The sequence below is a fragment of the Carettochelys insculpta genome, chromosome 3 (genome assembly GCF_033958435.1).
Source record: "Carettochelys insculpta isolate YL-2023 chromosome 3, ASM3395843v1, whole genome shotgun sequence".
Taxonomy (NCBI): domain Eukaryota; kingdom Metazoa; phylum Chordata; order Testudines; family Carettochelyidae; genus Carettochelys; species Carettochelys insculpta.
The window spans coordinates 99,510,422-99,531,402 of NC_134139.1; the positions used below are offsets into that span (position 1 = coordinate 99,510,422).

Below are 20,981 nucleotides of genomic sequence, written 5' to 3' on the forward strand. Positions count from 1 at the left end.
TGAAAGCTTATGCTTCAAAATATCTTTTAGTCCATAAGGTGCCACAGAACTTCTTGTTTTAGTGTTTACTCAATTCAAAAAAAGGTCTCTTCTAGCTATTTCGGTTGCCAACCCCTGAGTTAGGAGAACTGGGTTCTAGTCCCTGCTTAGGTTGTGACCTTGAGTCGTATTTGCATTTTGGCACTTAAATGTCTCTGTGTGCTTCCATTTGCTCTTCGTGTTTTGTCTGGTCTTGTCATGTAAGATCTTTGGGGCAGGAATTCTGTTTGTATAGTGCGTAGCACAATGGGAGCCTGGTCTTGTATGGAGCCTCTGAGTGAATCTGTAATCTACCCAAATAACAAGCAGGTTTGTTTTGAAATGAAATAGGAATAATACCTAATACTACTACTGTTTGGGCTTTTTTTCTGATTGTTAAACTTTAGGGGGAATTCATCTGTCTCCTCTGGTATGTGGTTAGAAGAGATTCAAAATAAACATACAAAAATGCAGGCCTCCATCTTCCCAGTTGGGCCATAGTTTCTACTTATCGTTATTTAATGCCTGGGATATGGGAGACATCATTCCTTTCTTTTCCAGTCTCTTCTCTGAGCCCCGCTAGTCACCCCTCCCTCATCTGCTCCCTATATTCACCCCTTCAGATCTTCCTTTCTCTTCCTTTCAGTTGCCTAATGCTCACATTCAAAATCTCTGACCCCAATCCCATGCTTAACCATCAGCCACTGTCCCCCACTACACATTCCTCTGTCCCCTCAGCTCCCACTCTGTCCTGTCTGTGACACATTATGGCATGTTCAGCATGGTGGCCCTGCTGAATAAGGGCAAAAGTTTGGAAGAGAAGCCTCACAGTTTTGAAATGGTAAAAGGCTTTAAAACCCCCAAATTCCTTCTAACCAAAAATCCATTCAATCACGTCTCCCAATAATCTTATGAGAATTGGCAATGCTAGGGTGCCAGTATCTAAAGCAAATTTCCTTGTGTAACAGAAAGGAAGAGCTCTGGGAATTGCTGGAATGGAGTGTGCTGCTCATATCTGGAGAGGGATTTTTTTTTTAATTTTTATTTTGCAACTTCTATATAAACCTCTCTGTTTTCAATGTCCCAAAGAGTTTGGCTTCAGCAAAGCAGCCTTAACATAGTTACCTTGTTCCCCAAAGGGTTTCTCTTTCCTAACACACTCTTACTTATAAGTAGTTGCCTTTTCGGAAGGGTGGGGAGGGCTAATAACATGCCTCCCTCCAATTTCCAGCATCTTCAGGGAAGAAAAATGGACCCATCTCCATGTCACCAGATAGCATATTCTGCATACTGGGGAGCAGCTGGGTGGCTCCCGTTTCTCTCCTGCAAGTTGTGGAGGTCTAGGCTATCCAGTGTCACCCCAGCCTGTTGGTAATCCCTTTTCATAATCCACTGTCTCCCCAAGGGTTTCCCCATCTCTATTAATTCAGTCTCCCCACATTCACTCTGGCTATGGTTACACTGGAGAGTTTGCCAACAAAACCAGGGTTTTGTTGACAAAACTGGTGGAACATGGACACACAAAATGCGTTTTGTTGACAATCTGTCAACAAAACCCAGCACTTTCACTGGCAGCATTCTGCCTTTCAGTCATGAGACATAACACTACTCTTTGACAGATTCTGTCGATAAAGAAGCTGTGGATGCTCTGGGGGGCCTCTCTCGACAGACAGAGCATTCACAACAATTGGCAGCCCTGTCTGCTGTCCTTCCGGGTGCCTGTTTTGTCAAGAGACTGGCCGGGCAGTCCGGCTGCTCTGTCGACAGGGCCCAGGCTCTTCCAATTGGCTTTTGTGTGTGGCTGTACTGTGCCAATAGAAGCTTTGGTGGGAATCTCTTCTGACAGTGATTTCTGTCAACAGAGCGCTGTAGTGTACCTGTAGCCTATATCTCCTCACTGTGTTCTGTTTTTTCTACAACCAATTTAACTGACTCCCCTTAATAAAACTGACCATTCATAACTGCCAGGCAACTCAATCCCCAGCCAGCCACTTAGGACCATCCCTCTGAACAGTGTCATTCTACTGCCTGCACAATAACCTTACTGAGCCAGGACCTTTTGAAGCTTTAGTTTTGATACTTACATTTAGATCACCTCAAGTTTCCCCAGAAGTTGCACACAAACTCCACTTCATTTCCTGGGCTGCTCCTAGAGCTCTGGCTCCTCAGAACTGTCCCAAGAAAATGACAGATGTGTTTGCAAATTTGGCCTTGGTGCTTGTACAGTAAACCCTCACTTCACGCATCTTCAGGTTGTGCGAAACTCACTTTAACACAAGTTTCACACAACTTGAAGATGCATGGCTCTCAGCCTGCCTAGCAGGCTAAGAGCTCCTTCTCCCTGCTTTCCCAGAGCAGTGCTAGGTACCGCTCTGGGAAGGTAGGGGGAAGGCTTTTAGCTCATCTAGCTGCCTGCCCCTGCAGGCAGCCAGGTGGGCTAAAACCCCCTTCCTAGAGGCAGCGCCACTCTGGAAGCTAAGGAGAAGGGCTTTAGCCTCCCTAGCTGCCTGCTACTGCAGGCAGCTAGGGGTGCTAAAATCTCCTTGCCCCCCCAATCAGTCCCACCCCTCATGGCCTCAGCTCAGCCCCAACCCACGCATGGGGCTCGCAGCCCCTGGCGCAGTGGAGCACTGCATGGCCTGAGACTCCAGCCCCCTGCCCACCATCCCCACGGATCCAGCTCCAACCCCCACACGGCCCAGCTCAGCTCTTCCCTCCCACCCGCCACAGCCCTAACCTACCCCAGGCTTAACCCCTCGGCCCCAACCCACCGCCCAAGCTCCTGAACTTACCCGAAATTCAAGGTATGTGAGAGTTGTGTGGAACGCAACCCTCACATATCCCAAGGGACTACTGTATTCTCTCTGCATATCCTAGAAGCACTACTCCTTTAGGAGTCTGCTACCAGTGCTCTTCCAGCCTGCTGGCTCTCTTTAGAGCCTCCCCTCGTGAGAGGCATTGGTGGTGATAGGTGGGTTTCACAAAGTGGCAGAGAAAGCACTGTACTGCAAGTTATTATAGTTACACTTGGCCCCACAATTTTAGGGGGGTGAAAGAGTAGCTAGACCTGTCAACATCACTGTGTCCCCCCCCCAATCCTTTTTCCTTCAACATTTGCAGTTTGAATCCAGTACAAGGGGTTGCAAGAAGGAAGGAGCATGCCACCAATGGGGCAGTATCCCCTCCCCTGTCTTCCAATTACAATTTGGAGGTGCAAGTTCCCTTCTCCTTAACAATGCAGAAAGTTCAATATTAAAAGCAGCATAGCTGTGGAGAGTTTCCTGACTATAAGTGTCTAGTAAAATAATATTTGAAGTAGTTCATATGCATAATATTGTACAATTTTTAACCTGATTATTTTTAAAACCTAAACTTCAAACACACACAATTGCTAGGAGGAGGAAGACATTTTCATAAGATGTGTTACTTCTTATGGGTAAAAAAAAAAGTACTATTTAGTATAATAAAAAGACACATCAAGAATACTGGCCCATTTTCTGATTTCAGTTCAATTCAGGTAGATTCAGAGAAACTCTTAACTTTATTGTACTTTACTCCAATACTAGAGATAAGAATATGGTGGCTAAGCATACATTTCTCACATACAGCATGAAGAAACAGCTTAACAGTGCTGAGACAAATCCATTGAAGGGAATTGTTTTGCTAACTCTTGTAAAAACACAAATGCTGTGCTTCTAGGCATAGCCTTGTTCTTTTCTTGTGTTTGTAGTCATAACATTAGTCTTTCTCTATTGAATGCTGTTGCTTGTGAAATGTCAAAAAAAATTGGAAGGCATGCTGTGGTCTTCTGTGAGCTTTTATATGTTCAGTTCAGATAAACATTACCAAGTTAAGTACCTGATTCTGCTCTGACATTGTAGATCAAGAGTTACTTCATTGAAGTCAGCAAAGGGAACCAAATAGATATAAAACTAGTGAAATGGACAGTGGAATCAGGCCCCTCTCTCAATTCAGCTCATGCTATCTAAATATTAATTCAGAGTGACTAAGCACAGCTCTTCATGAACAGGGCTATATACAAAAGAGCAATCATATCAAATATGTGTGAGGAGCTTCCAAAACAAGGAATTTAGCAAGCTAATTTCATTGAGTTATATGCAGGGAAATGAACCCCTCATCTGCCACAAAGAGGCAGTCATGTTAGTCTTTATCTTCACAAAACAAAAAAGCAGTGCTGTAACACTTCAAAGACTAACAAAATAATTTATTAGGTGATGAGCTTTCCTGGGATAGACCCACTTCTTTGGATTGGAATTTTCCAGGTCTGAAGAAATGGGTCTGTCCCATAAAAGCTCATTTCCTCTTCTGCCGTAGAGTCACTTTTTAGCCAACCATCAGAAGTAAACTTTCTACAAGGTAAGGTCTATCAGAAATCAAATCTAATATACTTTCATATATACTTACTACAAATTCAAGAAGAAAATATTTGTTTTCTAAACAATTTTATTGAGGTAATTTTTTCATTTCGTGTATATATTTATATATATATAGAGAGAGAGAGCTAAATGGTTTTCTAAGGCACTTGAAACTGTGCACAGCAAAGTATCCTACAATATTGTACAGCTAGGCAGAACACATTTTTGCTTATTAAATAACAGCATAAACACAAAAGAAAGACAGATACTGTATAAAAAATTATACATTTTTCAGATGACAGTAGTGGAAAATACATATTGCAGAACAGAACAAGGATCAAGAAAAAATGTGCTATCAATTAATGTGCAGTTCCAGTTATTTACATTCACAGATATCAATACACCTGTGTAATATGGAATATAGGATTTGTCACTGGAAATTATAAACTCATTCATTAGGTCTGATATTTCCGGCAAGTTTGCCACAGTTCGTTGCTCAACTTTGGTTAGGTACAATTCACAGGAAGGCATTCATGTCTTTATTTTACAATCACATTAATATAAAGTACACTGTATAAGTTTAAGACTTGATTGTTTAATTCTCCATTTCTCTACCTTATGCATCTCTTAACAGCTGTGCAAAATGTGTGTAAAATGCCACAGTTTGGAACTGGTGACATTTTAAGTCCACTTGGCCTAGGTACCTGTGAGTAGCCAACATCAAGGCAGTAGAAAATCAACTCTGGAATGTTGTTCACTTGTTTTCAGTTTAAGTATGAAACTTTGGTGAAACTGAGGCAGGATACTTTGAGCACAATTGAGCATATTTTGTTTTTGTTTTTATCCAATAATAGTAATAAAGTGAAGTGTCAACACTGTCCTTGTACCTAGTGATACATACACCAACCTTAACTGTTGACATTCAACGACAGCCTTGATTCTGTAAGTGAAATCCTGATCCCAATGAAATCAATGACAAAACCTTCAACAGGGCCTAGATTTATATCTCATGAATATGGGCCTTAACTTACTTATAGAGAAACTGATGGCAAAAATCACATTGACTTCAATGAAAGCCTCATCAGCCCCTATAGGATCTATTGCTAGTTCTATTTGGATGTCACATATAGCAAGTTTTATTCCTCTCTGTTGTTTTAATGGATTGGCTAACCTGGCAAAACCCTTGCAAGGGAGACATCCTTTTGAAATCTCTCAGAGGTCTTAAGTGGAAAGAGTCACCTGAGGAAAGATTTCCAGTATCAAGTCCTAATAGGTACTTTAGTTCTGCATGTGAGTATACTTGTTCTTGAAAGTGCAGTGTACATCTAAGGGTATGTCTACACAGCAGTCTTATTTTGAGATAATACTGCTGTACTCAAAAATGCATTTCAAAATAACACAACTATTTTGAAATACACAGGGTGACCATATCTCTCAAAACCACATACAGGATTGGGGTGTGTGTGTGGGGTGGTGCTTCCCCCACCCTCCCTGAGCCTCGGGGAAGTGGCAGGGATGGGGCAGCTGTGGCGCTCCATCTCCCGACTTCCCTGAGCCTTCGGGAAGGGGAAAGTAGGCTAACTTGCTGGCTCCCTCTGTTGTGGAGAGCACATACTGACGTATAGTATGTGCTCTCTGGCCAGCAGCTGAGCCTGCACAGCAAATATGGGACAATTAGTCCCTTTTGTAAAATAAGACAGGATATTTTTTTTGGCGACCCAAATACGGGACCATCCTGCCAAAAACGGGATGGATGGTCATCCTAGAAATATAGTGTCTACACACAATAGAGCCTATTTTGAAAGAGAGACATTGAATGAATTACGGCTTGTTTTGAAATAGACGCTATTCCCTCTCTTAACAGCACCTATTTTGAAATAGGCGCTATTCCTCACGGAATGAGATTTGCCAATTTCAAAATAAGCCAACTGCTATTTTGAAATAATGGTTGCGCTGTTTAGATGCTAGATAATTATATCAAAATAGCATCTGTTATTTTGAAATAACTTTGCTGTGTAGACGTACTCTAAATCCGCAACCCAGTGAGATATTGACATTTCCAGGTCATGGTAATAGCCAGAGCAACTGGTAAGTGCCACAAACCTTTTGGTTCTTAGAGCAGTGACAGTGCTGATCCATCACCTTGCCCAGATTTAACTTTTTTTTGCAAACAGAATTCTATTTCTCTTTTAGAAAAATAAAAATTCAAAAGCTCTCTTTTAATGTAGATATTAAATTAACTTTTGCTATATCAAAATAATAAAAAAATACCCTGGAATGTCTAGTTGCCCATCAAAACATTAAGTCACTGATGTGGTTGTTTGACTCAAAATCATACCAATTAAAATAACTGTCCAAAACATGATGTTTCTTTAATTCCAAAATTTACACATCAAAATTACATCACACAGAATACCAAAAGGAAGAGAAGATGGCTGTGTGGAAAAAATCACGCATTGGGGCTGCTGACAAAGGTAATTTTTGCCAGCAGAACCACGTCTACACCACTTGATTTCTACTGCAAATATGCAAGTTACCCCATGAATATGTACATCAGTTGTGTGACTATGCAAATGAGTCACCATTTTACATTTTCAAGACTGCTTATTTGCATCAGACTGTCACCACTACTGCTCTATGTTGACACAGCTGATAAGTCCAGCATCATTTTACTCAATTATAACAATGTTTAACCATGGCAAAATTTGACATAGTACTGCAAGATGCTAAATCAAGAATTAATGAGAGTAGTACCAGGGATAGACTATCATTAACTCTTTTGGTCCTACCCAATACAATATTTAGCTTCTTGATGGAAAAAGAAATAAAAGACAAAGACTCCTCCTGGTATCAAGACAACTTTCTTGCATTGCTACAAGCAGCTCATATGAGCTGTATTTCCCTTAAACTTCTGGGAAAAGATCTAGAGATTGACATAATAAAATATAATCTCATTCATAAAAATTAATAAATAGAAACCTGCCATCATGTTATATTATGTTTTTTCTACTGCATCTCTCCCTCTCAATTTACCTCTATACTTCACAAGATTTTTCAAATGCCTATTTCTAAGCAGACAATTTAAGCTTTGAATTCAAGAGGATTTATTTTTCATCCATTTTTATTTTATTCTCAAAATACTTCACTAGCAACCTATAAACATCTTTCACAACTTGTTTGCTACGTACTATTCTTGTCCTTCAAAAGCTAGTTTTTAAGTTCTAGCAGCATGTATTGCACTGTGCTTTGTACAATAAAAATACCAATATCAACAGCAGAAGAGCTAAATCTGGTGGCTCCTAAAGGCAGGGGGCAAATTTGTTTTTCACCCTGTGAACATCTTAATTTTAATTTACAGCAGCTGAACGGATTTTATACCTTGTGATACAAATAAAAAGAGTGTTAAAGCATTAAAATAATGGACTTATGATGTGCCAGAACAGCCACTGCTGAAGGCCACAGCATAAACCTTTAATTTGATACCATCTGACAAAACTTCATACTGGATATTAAGGACAAAGTGTCATATTGTGATTTTTGCTTACAGCAGAGTAAAGCTCTGTATCTATACTACACAGGTACAATCGTGTCAGGGAATCTGATTATAACTCATTTGGTCACTAACCTGATTCTAAACATGGGTCCTGATCCAGTGCCTACCAAAGTGAAGGAATTCTTTATATTGACTTCAGCAAATGCTGAACTGGTTCTGTAGTTCCAATCTGTAATATAGACTTTGCTGTAAATACATTTTTAATTCATGCCAAATCATCTATAAGACCAGGTTTGTAACTATGTTAGGGACAACCATGTTGTAAATCTGGCTCCTTAACAAGGGTGTAGCACAAATGTTGACAAAACTTGAACCTGAAGCAACTTCATTGAAGATGAGGTACTGAGGAAAATGAGTTAGAAAGGGCATCTACCTTTGAATTTTTGGGATATATTTAAGTTTGGATCACAGCTTTAATGAAAAAAATTCTTTAGTGTTGATCCACAAAGACCTGTAGCTACCAGTGAGCAAGTTCAGTAGTTCTTCTGTAATAATGGACGTATGCTTCACCAAAGCAGGGCATGGGTTTAAATTTTTGCACTGCTTTAGAAATTAGTAGCGTCAACTACAGAAGAGAGGACATATGGAACTTTGGTTCTTCTAGGTAAGTTTCTGATCCTCCACACATGTACAACCCTGCAAACCCACCGTGGCCACGTCTACACTTAGTAAAAACTTGGAAATGGCTATGCTAATGGCCAAATCGAAGAATACTAATGTGGCGCTGAAATGCATACTCATGAGCTCATAGGAATAAGGGGATTTCGATGTCGGTGGGGTCCTTTTGAAAAGGACTCCGGTGTAGACAAGCCACACAGGAGCAAACCATGGCACTTGGTGCCGGCATGCTAATGAGGCGCTGAATATGCATTTCAGCGCCTCATTAGTATTCTTTGATTTGGCCATTAGCATGGCCATTTCCAGGTTTCTACTAAGTGGAGACACGGCCTGTATGTTTTCTTATGGCAAGGAAACTCATGGACTTCAATGAAGCTATTAATGGCACTAAGCGCTGTACGTGGTAGGCTATATCTATACACCAGTGCAATTTCAAAAGACAAACCTTTGAAATCTGCCTTTCAAAATCACTTATCTATACACAAAAAGCAGATCGAAGGTGCGATCTGCTCTTTTGAAAGAGTGACCCATGGAGCATCTACACACATCTTTCGAAAGAGCCTTTTAAAAGAAGACACTCTTCCTGGAACAGGAAGGGAGGCATAAATTCGAAAGGGGCACTGCATCCTTGAAAGTACTTTTGAAAGAATGCTTTCTGTGTGTAGATGATCTGAAGGATTTTTCAAAAGAGACCTTCCTTTCAAAAACTATTTTGAAAGCACATGCTTGTGTAGACGCAGCCATAGTGTTTTAAGGCCAGGTCTACACTAAAGGGGAAGGTCAAATTAAGATACCTTAATTCGAGCTTCCATGTTGTCTCCACTGTGGGATCCACCCTAACAGGCTTAGGTCTCCAGTTCCTGTCTGATACCAGCATCTTGTTTTGAAACATGTTTAGTTTTTAAGTCTGCATATATTTGCCATTAATTATAGAGGATTTTACACATTTTAAAAAACTTCTCTGTTTATCAATAAGGAAATACAAATGTCACCTAAGAGACTAGAATGACTCAGATATTACAATCTGTTTTGTACATAGGAGTTTAGGATTTTATTAAGGACCCATCCTATGTACCCTTGAGTATAATGCAGTAGAATGTCTGGATGTAAGACAAATGCAAGACTGACACCTGAGTCTGTTATCCAGTAATTGTGGAATGGTTATTCCAGTCTAGTGAGTGCCGTAAACATATTTTTGTTCAGTTTGGATTGCTGAGTACAATACAGGAAACAAAGCCTTGGTCAAGTGTTCTAAAACAGAATTGTATTAATTATCTGTCTGGAAAGAAATTCAAAATCATATTGAATTGGTTTTGGCAGCAAGGTGAGAACTTTTTCACTTTATTTCTCTCTCCTTTTATGCCATTGGGATTTCCATGTTGACTCTCCCCAATCAGTTTTTCCTCATGTTACAGTAGTTTTGATTATTTTTTGTTGAGTTGCTTGCTGCCAGCCCCCGTGGGCTTAGATGTACACCATATTCCTCTTCACTACAGTGATCTGAAAGTCTCCAAGGGAGCCAGGACAAAGGATCAAGAGACCTACCTGAAGTGATGCGACTTAGCAAAAAGCAGCAAACTTCCCTCATCAAGCACTGCAATGTATCACAATTTCATTAACTTGTCTATCACTTGATTAATACTTTACAACTTTTGTCCTCCAATCCTGTTGCAAATTACAATATATATAATATATATACAGGGTTAAATATGTATATGTATATTATGCATAAACAATATGTAAGTTCTAATTTAGCTAAGCATTTAAGTCTGTGCATAAGTCTTACTGAGGTGAATTTCCTTTGTCCCATTTTAGGCATGTTGATTACGTCCTTTGCTAAGTAAGGGCCACAGTTTGTATCTTTTTAACAGTGGAAGCCACGGTAGCTCCAATTAGTTGTCACATGTACACAATGGCATATATTCTCAATGGCAAAACCCACCATTGATTTCATAGGGAGCTCTGATTTCCCAGTCCTGCTGGTTTTTAATTTACATTGGTAGTCATTACTCATACAATGGTATGAATGCTACTACTATCCTGCATAAGTTTTGCAGAATCAGGCCGTACGTTTGTGAAATTCTTACACGGCATATGCTATTTTCTAAAATACCAAAGTGGTTAAATCAGTGGTACCCAAACTTTGTCTGGTTGTAGAACACTCAGATGTCACAGTGCTCTTTGTGGAACACATTTTTTTTTTTTTTTTTTACTTCATCATACTAACTATGAAGAACATTACTAACAGAAAATATTTCATAATATTATTAAGTAAATTATTGCACAGTAAATGCAACTCAACAAATAATAATGAAACCAGACATTAACTAAACAAATATAGCAGGGATGAAAGATAAAACATCCCAAAATTTATTTTTTCCTCGGGGAATGGGGAAGAGACCGCCATTACTCAATTTCAATGGTGGAACACTTTGGCATAGCTCGCCGAACACCAGTGTTCTGCTGGAACATAATTTGGGAACTTCTGCGTTAGATCACATTAAGGACTTGTCAACTGTTCCATTTAATATTTTTTAAAACAAAAATGCTTAAATTAAATGCTTCAGTGTCGACATAGTCCATTTCTATACTGTTTTGCATTCCATGCTTTCTTCTACATTTGGCAACAAACAAACAAAAACAGTTTCAGAAAAAAGAATTGTTTTGCCAAGCTTTAAACCCTGGTACATTTTTATGGCTAATTTTAAACCCTGAAAAGCATGGGATTTTAATAAGAATGCTGTCAAAACTATAAGTCTAATGGCTTGCACATTTATGTATGATTTAGTGTGGTGTACATCTTCATTGCTTCCTTGATGAAAAAATGCTGCTGTTATAGTTACAAAATGATGGCATTGAAGAAGCTAAATTGTTTCCTATTACTTCTATTTTTAATACACCTAATTGATTCCAGTAAGTGGTGGAACCATGCTGGTTATTTTTATCTGTTACAAGCTTGCAGTTGGCTGTTTCAGTAGTTATTGATATTTTTGGGTTCACATCCTGCATTTTGTAGGACTTTTACCAAAACTAAAGTGTTTGTAAAGTTCCTTTCAACCTATTTTTTAAAATGTTTGAATCGATCTATTTAAAAACAAACAGAAAGCCAGCCCTGGAAAGCATCCTTCTATTACTTGAATGCCCTTTACAAAAATAATCCATCCCACTTACGCAAACAAGGTCTTGTAAATATCAGTAAAGACTGAGCTCTAAATTTAACCGCTAATTGTTTTCTGACTTTAGGCAGACATCTAAAATGACAATTTTCCATTTTATAAATTAAAAACATTCCACACAAATCTACTGCAGAATCTGAGGTAAAAAAAACACTCTACATAGACCTTTTATTGCCTGAAAATATACTTAGTTTTTATAATTAAAAACTGAAGAGGGCACATAAGACAAAAATAAATTGTAATTATGTACACATATAAAAAAGGATAAATAACATATATACTGTAATACTGCATTACATGTATGTTTTTGTGTACTCCAGGTCCAGAACATTTATTGTGTACATAAAGCAAAGGATAAATAAGTGCCAATATAAGACAGAGAATTCTTTAGTGTAAACAATGCCAAAGGCTTGTAATAGGCCTTAGGGCTGACACAACAAAAGCACATATTGCCTTTCACACTCCATACCATTTAATTTTAATAGCACTGTATTCACAAATGCACTTTCAGAAGTTACTGAGTTAATAAGCATTCTTCACATACAAAAAAACACGTTGAAGATGCTAAGGATTTTCTGTAGCTTTTACAAGGCCCTTGATGAAGATATATTGATCCACATGTTAATTCTTTCTAGAAGCAATCCAAGGGATCCAGCTAATGTAGCTCTTAAAAGTAATGTCACTTTATAAATAACTTTGCAAACCTACTTAAATGCAAATTCATGGCTGATTTCAGTTCTAATTTTGACTTCAAATCAGAAGATCACGATTGTCAATACTGTCTGCCATAGTTCAAAGAGATATTGGAGCCACTACTCTGACAACGTGACAGACAAAAGAAGAGTGTTTCAAAACCTGAATCCTTTCATTGCACTCACAGTGTCTTGTTATTTGTCCTTTAAAACCCACGTGTGTAATTCTGATAAATAATCATGGCGAATCCAAGGTGTAATTGCATTAAAAAACACCAAGTATATTTAGCTGTGCTATATGAATACTCAATATATTTTCTCTAAGCATGCTTGTCAGAATTTTAAAAAATACATTGAATTATAACAAGAATATTTTCTGGCAACTGGATTCACTGGCACCACAAATATTACTGTACTTCACTAAAGTACGGATGAAATGAGGACATGGTGGTTTACTGTCTTGCTAGGATAGGTTGAGGTCTCTAGAAAACACACACAGTTCCTCAAACTGCCAGATTTACAATATTTTTTCTTCTGCCACCCAAGTACATAATTCAACCAGTTTCACAAAGAACTTGCTACCAGTTTGCTTTAACTTTCTTTTGCGAACTGACAGGTGAAATCTCTTTTTATCTCCTCCTCTTGTGTTCTCTCTCCCTCTGTTTCTCCATTGTCCCCGAATTACCCTTAGTCACTATGATGTAAAGCCTGATAAGTTCCTGGCCACAGGCTGTCAAACAATTGTCTTCAGGCCTTTATCTTTAGTCAAGCTTCCATGAAAAAAAAAATAACAAGGTATCTGTGTGAACTAGACAGAGAACCACAATCTCTCTTAACACCAACACAGTGCTTAGTTAAAATGAAATGTTACCCTCACTTTCCGTGGGTTCTGGTCCCAGTCAAATTTCTTGTTTGCTAATAAAGATGAGGGCCACATTCTTCATTAACCTCAGGATAAACTGCAACATGCACTCATACTTGTTCAGGCTGCAGTGCAATCTCAGATCTTCACGATGCAATGATTTCCCTGAAGGAAACTGATGTGTGAAGTATGGGATACTGTCAAACAATTATGGACGATGAAACCTGAAACAGTAAATCAAATAAAAGTTATAGGTAGTATAGTTTCATCCAATAAGGGCATTGGGCCAGATTTTGATTTCACACCTATTTATCTCCACAAACCTAACAGAAATGCTCTTGATTTTCATTGATGTAAATGAGATCCAAACTAGATTATGTCTCATGTGAAACAACTGACTAGGAAACACAAATCATCTTTGAAAAACAAGTATTATTTTTAGGACTGCATCCTCATCAGTAAAATAGGTAAAATAGTACTTAAACATCTTTGCATGTTGCATTGAGATCCTAGCATAAAAGACACTTCGCACTTACACACTATTATTTTCTTGTAAGTGCAGTCAGATATGCCAGATAAATCATTAGAAGACCAGCAGTAATTGGTAGCATAAGCCATCACCAAGAGTAAGAATTTCTGTTTAAATAGTTTCGAAATGTACACACAAACATGGAAAATATATAAAAAAAAGGCAAAATACTCAATTTTGGGTAAGATATAATTACATATGTTTTTTTCTGACAGACATTTCAAGGCAAAAGAAAACAAGCTACACTACTGTCATATAATTCATATGTATATCAGGGTCACTTTTTAAATTATGGGCACTATGGGTTTAGTTGCAAAACCCAATATTGGCATGTTATGCAGCAAGGTGAGATTATAATGATTTCCAAAGGCAAATTTGTGATTTTAGCATTTGTATTAATTAGAATGGTGTCTACTGTCTATAGAGGTTGGATGGTGAATCTCATGCAGGGGTGGAAAAATTTTCAAAAAATACAACATAGCACTTTATAAATATACATTATGTTGTCTTCCCAAATCTGAATGTTTACAGATTGGTAAATTATTCTTACTCTGTTAATAAAAGACTTTTTTTTTCCCCTTTCAGGAATCCACTTTCTTAGGCTTACATTTAAAATGATCCCGTTAATGTAATTGTGAACTTACATGAGAAATCAAATTGTATTATCAGAACTAATAGGAAGGCTTTGAACATTATACGTGATACAAAAATAAACATCAAAGCTGTTTATTGTGTATCCAAAGCTCAGTATCAGATTTGGGGAAGGCAAGAGAAAACAGATTAATAATGACCTATAGGAAGTAGCTCCTTCATCTTCTCATCCCACCACTTAACTTTATGAGCAAATCTGTTCTGCCCAGCTGCAGACTGCAACTCACTTTTAATTTGTACTTCCTAAGTGGTTCTTTTTTCTTTTAAATTAATAATTTATTTTCTGACCTAGAGTCACTTGCCTGTTATACCATTAGACCAAACCCTACTTTGTTTTTTCAGTCTGTTAGATGTCATAGGATTTCAATTTTGGGAAGAAAGGAAAGAGCTTCAGTCTCCTCAAAGCCCTGTTGTTGAAAGGAATATAGCTGACATAGTTCACCGATGTGCCTGATTCTGCTCTCAACATCAATGACTTTTCTCCAGCATTAGTGCACTGAATTAGTATAATTACTCCTCCCCACCACAGGCCAATCAAAATATCAAAATGGTTAGAGAGAACAGAGAGAAGGTACTTTGGAGCTGGAGTCTTCCTCAGGCAGTAGGCTCCTTGATGACAACCTGGATACATGGGTAAGACTGGCATCCCTGCTTCAAATCTCTCAGCTAAATAGCTTTGCCACTGGGTTGCTGGGTTCAAGAATTGGATTGCCTTACACCTTTGAGAATTTCTGAGAATCCTACTATAATCTGTGTCCATCAACTGCTGTTTTCAATGTCAGTGAGAAACACTTCCAAGATCCTCTCTGGTGTCTCTTGTATATATAGGTGCTAGTTTTCCCATACAATTTGTAATGGTTTAATCGAGAAGTTACATACCAATTGCATCAGCTCACATCACAGAACAGTCTCCAGTAATTTACTTTATATTGCATTTGTCAAAGCCTGTATTTTCACACACCCTAAAGACTGGAATACAAGAAACTGGGACCAAAATGGAGAGACACAAGTGATCTGTAGCCACATTCAAGAAGGGCATTTTCTAACATCCTAAGCAAAACATTGGGTTATAATCCTTGGGTCAGTTTCCCTGTTTGTAAAAATTACAGTGGTTCCTTGCCTGCCTCATGAGGTGTTATGAGAATTAACTAGTTTGGCTACAGTTTGGCTATTCCTCAGCTGAGAGGAGTAAGGGGATTTCAAAACGTGGACCCCTGTGTAGCCGCGTGCATTCAAAAGTGGCGCTTTTGAAGCGCTGCAACTGGAAGCGTCCTAATGCTAATGAGGCGCTGAATATTCAATTCACTGCCTCATGCCATGTCGAAGTTTTGGCCAAGTATGGCCACAGCCCTAGTGTGTTTATACACAAAATGGGTTTTGTCCACAGCATGTGCAAAACCCAGCACATTTGTTGACAGCCTTATGCCTGAAAGCCACGAGGCATAACACCTTTGTGGACAGATGTCTGTCAACAAAACAGCTATGTAAATGGTCCCAGGGGATTTCTGGAGACAGGGCATCCAGAACAATGGGCAGCTTTGTTGTTGTGCATCCGGGAGCCTGTTTTGTCGAGAGAGCAGCTGGGCAGTCTGGCAGCTCTGTCGACAGAGCCCAGGATCTTCTGACTGGCTTTTGTGTGTGGCTGTACTCTGTCCACAGATGTTTTGTCAGGAAATCTCTTCTGACAATGACTTCTGTCTACAGATTTCTGTGGTGTAACTGTCACCTTCATGTTTATAAACTGCACTGAAGTGCTAGGTATTCTTAAATAACCTTATTTTAAAAGATTATTAAAATCATAAAGTCAAGCACACACAAATTAGGAAAATCCAGAACTAATGTTGATCATCTAGCCCAGTTCTATCCCATTGTGACCGTGCATTATGATATAGTTAACTACAGGATCACACACAATTGCAGAATAGTGGCAACAGTGGCAGTGAAAGGAGGAAGGGACCCAGTTATGGATCAATATTTGTGTGTGTCTTATCTGAAGTCTCAGTTTTTATGGAATCATAGAAATGTATGTCTGAAAGGGACATCAAGAGGTCATCTAGTCCACAACGTCCTCTGATAACCTATTCCAGTATTTAACTATACTTACAGTTAGAATGTTTTCCTGATAGCTAACCAAAAGAACCCTGACTGCCAGCTCCTCTAGTCTTGGCAGTTGATAGCCCTGGCACCTCTAGACTTGCTACATCAGTCATGAATGTAAAAAAAAACACAATTGCTTCAGTCCCAGCACCTTTTTCATTACAAATTAAGTATTGGTTGAATGATTTGAGAAACAAGACCTACTAAGCATAATGCAGACTGCTAAATGCCATCTTCAGAAGCTTAGAATTTGGAGAAATCAGGATAAATTATCATAGTGACAGCAAACAGCACACATCTGACCTCTGTAATAAACCTCTGCCAAATTTCAAAGTTCTGTGGCAAATCATAAGAGACATTACAGCGCGTCAAAAAGCTGTCAGAAAAATAATTATAATGTGAATTGTCATGTAACCTAAATATAGATTATCACTTTCTCTAATAATGATCCTATTTGGTAAGCATATAGTGGTCTTAAAATATCAGAGCCTTGCTTACGATTAATACAATAATAATATATTGAGTAATCCTTATGGAGTTGCAGTAGCTTGAACAGAAAATTGTTTTCCACTGATAGAGCCTTCTTATTACTACCAAATTTAAAATCCACAGTAAAACTCCTGTTAGCTTCAAATTTGTTTTGTTTGATCTGTAATCATCAAACTACTTTTAGACAAAATTTAAGATTATTTGGACATGTCTTTTAAAAGATATGGGGTTTAAGAAAGACAGATATCAATCACAGATGGAAAATACTTTTAGTTCTTTTCTGACATATCCTAGCTGTAAGATAATGTATCCTGAATACTTCAAACAAGACTGATTTGAAGTGTCTTGGTGAGATCTAGAGCACAGGTTCAAAGAGAGATGCATATGGAAATCAAATATCGGAGGGGCAGCCGTGTTAGTCTGGATCTGTAACAGCAACGAAGGGTCCTGTGGCACCTTACAGACTAACAGAAAAGTTTTGAGCATGAGCTTTCGTGAGCACAGACTCACTTCATCAGATGCTGCATCTGATGAAGCGAGTCTGTGCTCACGAAAGCTCATGCTCAAAACTTTCTGTTAGTCTATAAGGTGCCACGGGACCCTTTGTTGCTGTTGCATATGAAAATGTTATTCATGATAAATAAGGAATGTTAGAATGGAATGTTGGAATTTGGCAAGTTTCCCAAAGGTTGTTAGGGGCTGTGGGTATTGTTAGGAAGTTCCCTCGAGTGTGGATGGACTTTGCAAAGTTTGTTAGCCTGCTGGCTTGATTATAGTGCCTTAAAACACCCACTAAGAGGGCTAACACTAACATATGCAGTGGTTTGGTGGAAGCAAAGCTCTCCTTCCACATTTGCAGATTGTTAATTTCATCTGGGACATGCTGAATCCAATAAAATGTATGAAAGGATTAGTTTTCAGATCTCATAAGCAATATTTTCCATTTAAAATCTAATCTGTTCTGGTTACCCTCGTTGCCATACCGGTTATGTGATTTCATTGATCACATCAGTAATACTGGGATATTCCACCAGCTAAAGGTCAAGGAATTAATTACAGTAGCACTCTAGAGAATTTGGGAAAGGCAGAGATTAATACGACATATTCACCTATTATTAGCTTTACACCAAAAGGTACTTTTACTTACCTTGTAAACTGTCGACTTTCCTCATGTACTTCCATTTCCGTGCTTTTAAATTCATTCAGCTCTTTCCGTATGGCTGCCTAATTAAAAATACATAAACAAACATCACAAAGGGGAACACCCAGTAAAAATACATTAGCAGAACAAAAACCTTCACTTTTGAGATGTAAAATACCCTCATCTACTTGTTTTCCATTTACTTTTCACTAAATCCTTTCATGTAATCCATCACTCCTGCACACTTCCAATCCTAAGACTGTAATGGCTCTTTCATTTATGGTTATTTCATTCAGTAATACCACTTTTAAGAAACCTATAAGAAAATGTCTTGGGCCAGAAAACTCCTCCCCCGATATATGGTACCTGCTGCAAAAGACGAGGGAAAGAGAATCTGTCACCCTCACCAGCCATCTGTTTAGTATGCATCTGCAAAGAGATTATCACAGCATATAGCCTTGGAGTGTAGGATGAGTCATACCTCATGCATAGCAACTGCATAAACTACAAGATCCCTATTGCTCCCGACTGGAGACAAGATCTCAGAAATGCAAGATAAATGCCACTTTTCAAATGGAAAGTAGTCATTCAGTTTGATCAATTTTATGTAACATTATGTGATGTGTTTGGACATTCCATGGCTGTGTTTTCAGCTGGCACATACTAAAGAATAGCGGAAATTTGGCACACTTCAAAATGTCAGTCCTTGATGCCTATATAAAAAGAGCTGCAATTATTTTACCTCACTACATAATTCACATAATTTCTTAAAAGGTCAGCACTCTACACACACAGATATTGCTATAAGTACTTTTGGTCCAAATCTATAAACATTATAAACCATGGCTTTCAGACTCTGCTGTTCAGTGAAAGGGTTATTCTCTCTCACTCCTTTCAGTGTTTAAAGTACAAGTAATACAATTTGTATTATAAAAAGACACTTCATTGACAGAGCAATGTCTTTCAAAGCAGGACAGAATTTAAGTCTGATAAGATTATGCTGTGTTGTCAGAATGCCATCTCCTAAATTATAAACCATATGTTCCAGCAGGGGACAGTCCTGCTTAAGCCCCGTGATACACCAGCATAAGACTGCTGCAAAATAGTAAAGAAAGAGACACAACTCAGATATTGCACCCCCATTGTTTTTAAATATATCCCATACTGATAGCCAAGATACCAGAGGCCTCACTCTATGGAACTGGTATAGTGCAGGCTTCTTTTCACTGATGTGCTTCAACTGGACCTAGAGGGACTGGGGAAAAGAGGTAATGGAGTCTCCAGAAGCTTTGCTTCTCTGCTGAGACTGGAAAAATGGAAACCAATTTGTGGCAACTATGCTGTGGAGATCTGTTCATCACAAAATGGATTGATGCTAAGAAATATATTTCAGATGGCAATAATATACACAATGCTATTTCAGCCATTTTGGTCCCACAATATTAGCAAGATTGGGTGGTGAGGTAAAAATTTTTATTGGTGTTGGTCTGTCAGGTGGTCGTAATAACTTTCAGCCACTATTAGCAAGACCTGAGCAGATGACCTACAAGTGAAAAAGTTACATTGCCACCATGAATGATCAAGCAGTTATTTGCCTGAGGACTGCTTACCTCAGTTTCTTGCAAGGTGCTTAATGTTCTCTGCTAGTGAAGACTTCATGAGGAATAGAGAATGCTCAGTACCTAAGAGGACTGAAACCTAGCAATAGGCCTGGAATAGAGTTTTAGTCTCAACCACTTGATCTGACAGGACATGATTCGGTAATAAGGTTCTATGTTTTGAAATACAAGTTATTGACTATACTATAGAAATGATTTCCTTTTGGTGGATAACAATTTAGCTAAAATATAAAGTAGAATAAAAGCTGTGCTTTCATTTTTTTAAGCAAAAAAGGACTGGACTCTTGTATGTATGTTTTGTGGTACTTTACAGGTATTGCAGGATCTTCTATCTAATTTGTTACAGAAACAGTGGTAGATAAACCACCCATTTCTAGCAGAGGGTTTCTGAAGCGGATTCTACAGGAGAATTGGACAGCAGAATAGATTTTTCTGAAAGGCCCTACTGATAAGTCTTTGGGGCAAAAAAAGAAGCAGTTCTCTCCAGGAAGGCAGAGAAACAAGCAGTTTGACAGAATTGCACTTTGCCTATTGTCAAAGCAGAAAGCAATATCAGGATTTAATGAATGACACCATTGTGCACAAATTCAGGGACGGCATCAGTAGGCCCAAAAATCTTTTCTTCACTTGTGGCTGGCATGAGTGCCACAGCCATTCAGGTCATTGTTACCTCCAGCTTAGGGCCAGGTCCATACCAGAGCAACAAGTTAATCTATGATACACATTTCCAGGTACAACAATTGCACAGCTGGAATTGACGTATCCTAGACTGATTTTTCTGGCTGTCCACAAGTGGGAGGTCAACAGGAGAAACTCTCCCATTAGCCTCCCTTACTCCTCACAAGAATTAAGAGTACCACGGCTGACTATAGAGCCCTGATGGTTTGATTTAGCGCATCCCCACGAGGGCCATTTCTGCATAGGCCACTTCTTTCGGAAGTGGCATGCTAATACACGGAGCAAAAGATGCTAATGAGGCATGGATGCAAATTCCCCATCCCTCATTAGCATAATGTCACGTGATTTGGAGTCCAGAAGACTGTTCTCCCGGACTCCAAAACGCCGTGCAGAAGCGCAGCCCCAGGGGGGCTTCCAGAGGGAAGTCATTCTTCCGGAGGCCCCTCTTCCTGAAAATTTTTGGACTCCAAATCACGATGTTA

General features: G+C 38.8%; 1 protein-coding gene across 3 annotated transcripts in view; it reads right to left on the reverse strand.

The window, feature by feature from the left end:
• Positions 1-4,475: 4,475 nt before the first annotated feature.
• PHACTR2 (phosphatase and actin regulator 2) overlaps positions 4,476-20,981 on the reverse strand; it is a 229,561-nt gene continuing 213,055 nt past the window's right edge. For all 3 annotated transcript variants that reach the window (XM_074990449.1, XM_074990451.1, XM_074990448.1), the window contains 2 exons: positions 18,209-18,285; positions 4,476-13,519 (listed from right to left, as the gene is read on the reverse strand). In XM_074990449.1, the coding sequence (XP_074846550.1) occupies positions 13,504-13,519; positions 18,209-18,285 (93 nt within the window). In that variant the 3' untranslated portion in view covers positions 4,476-13,503. The remainder of the gene's footprint in view (positions 13,520-18,208; positions 18,286-20,981) is intronic.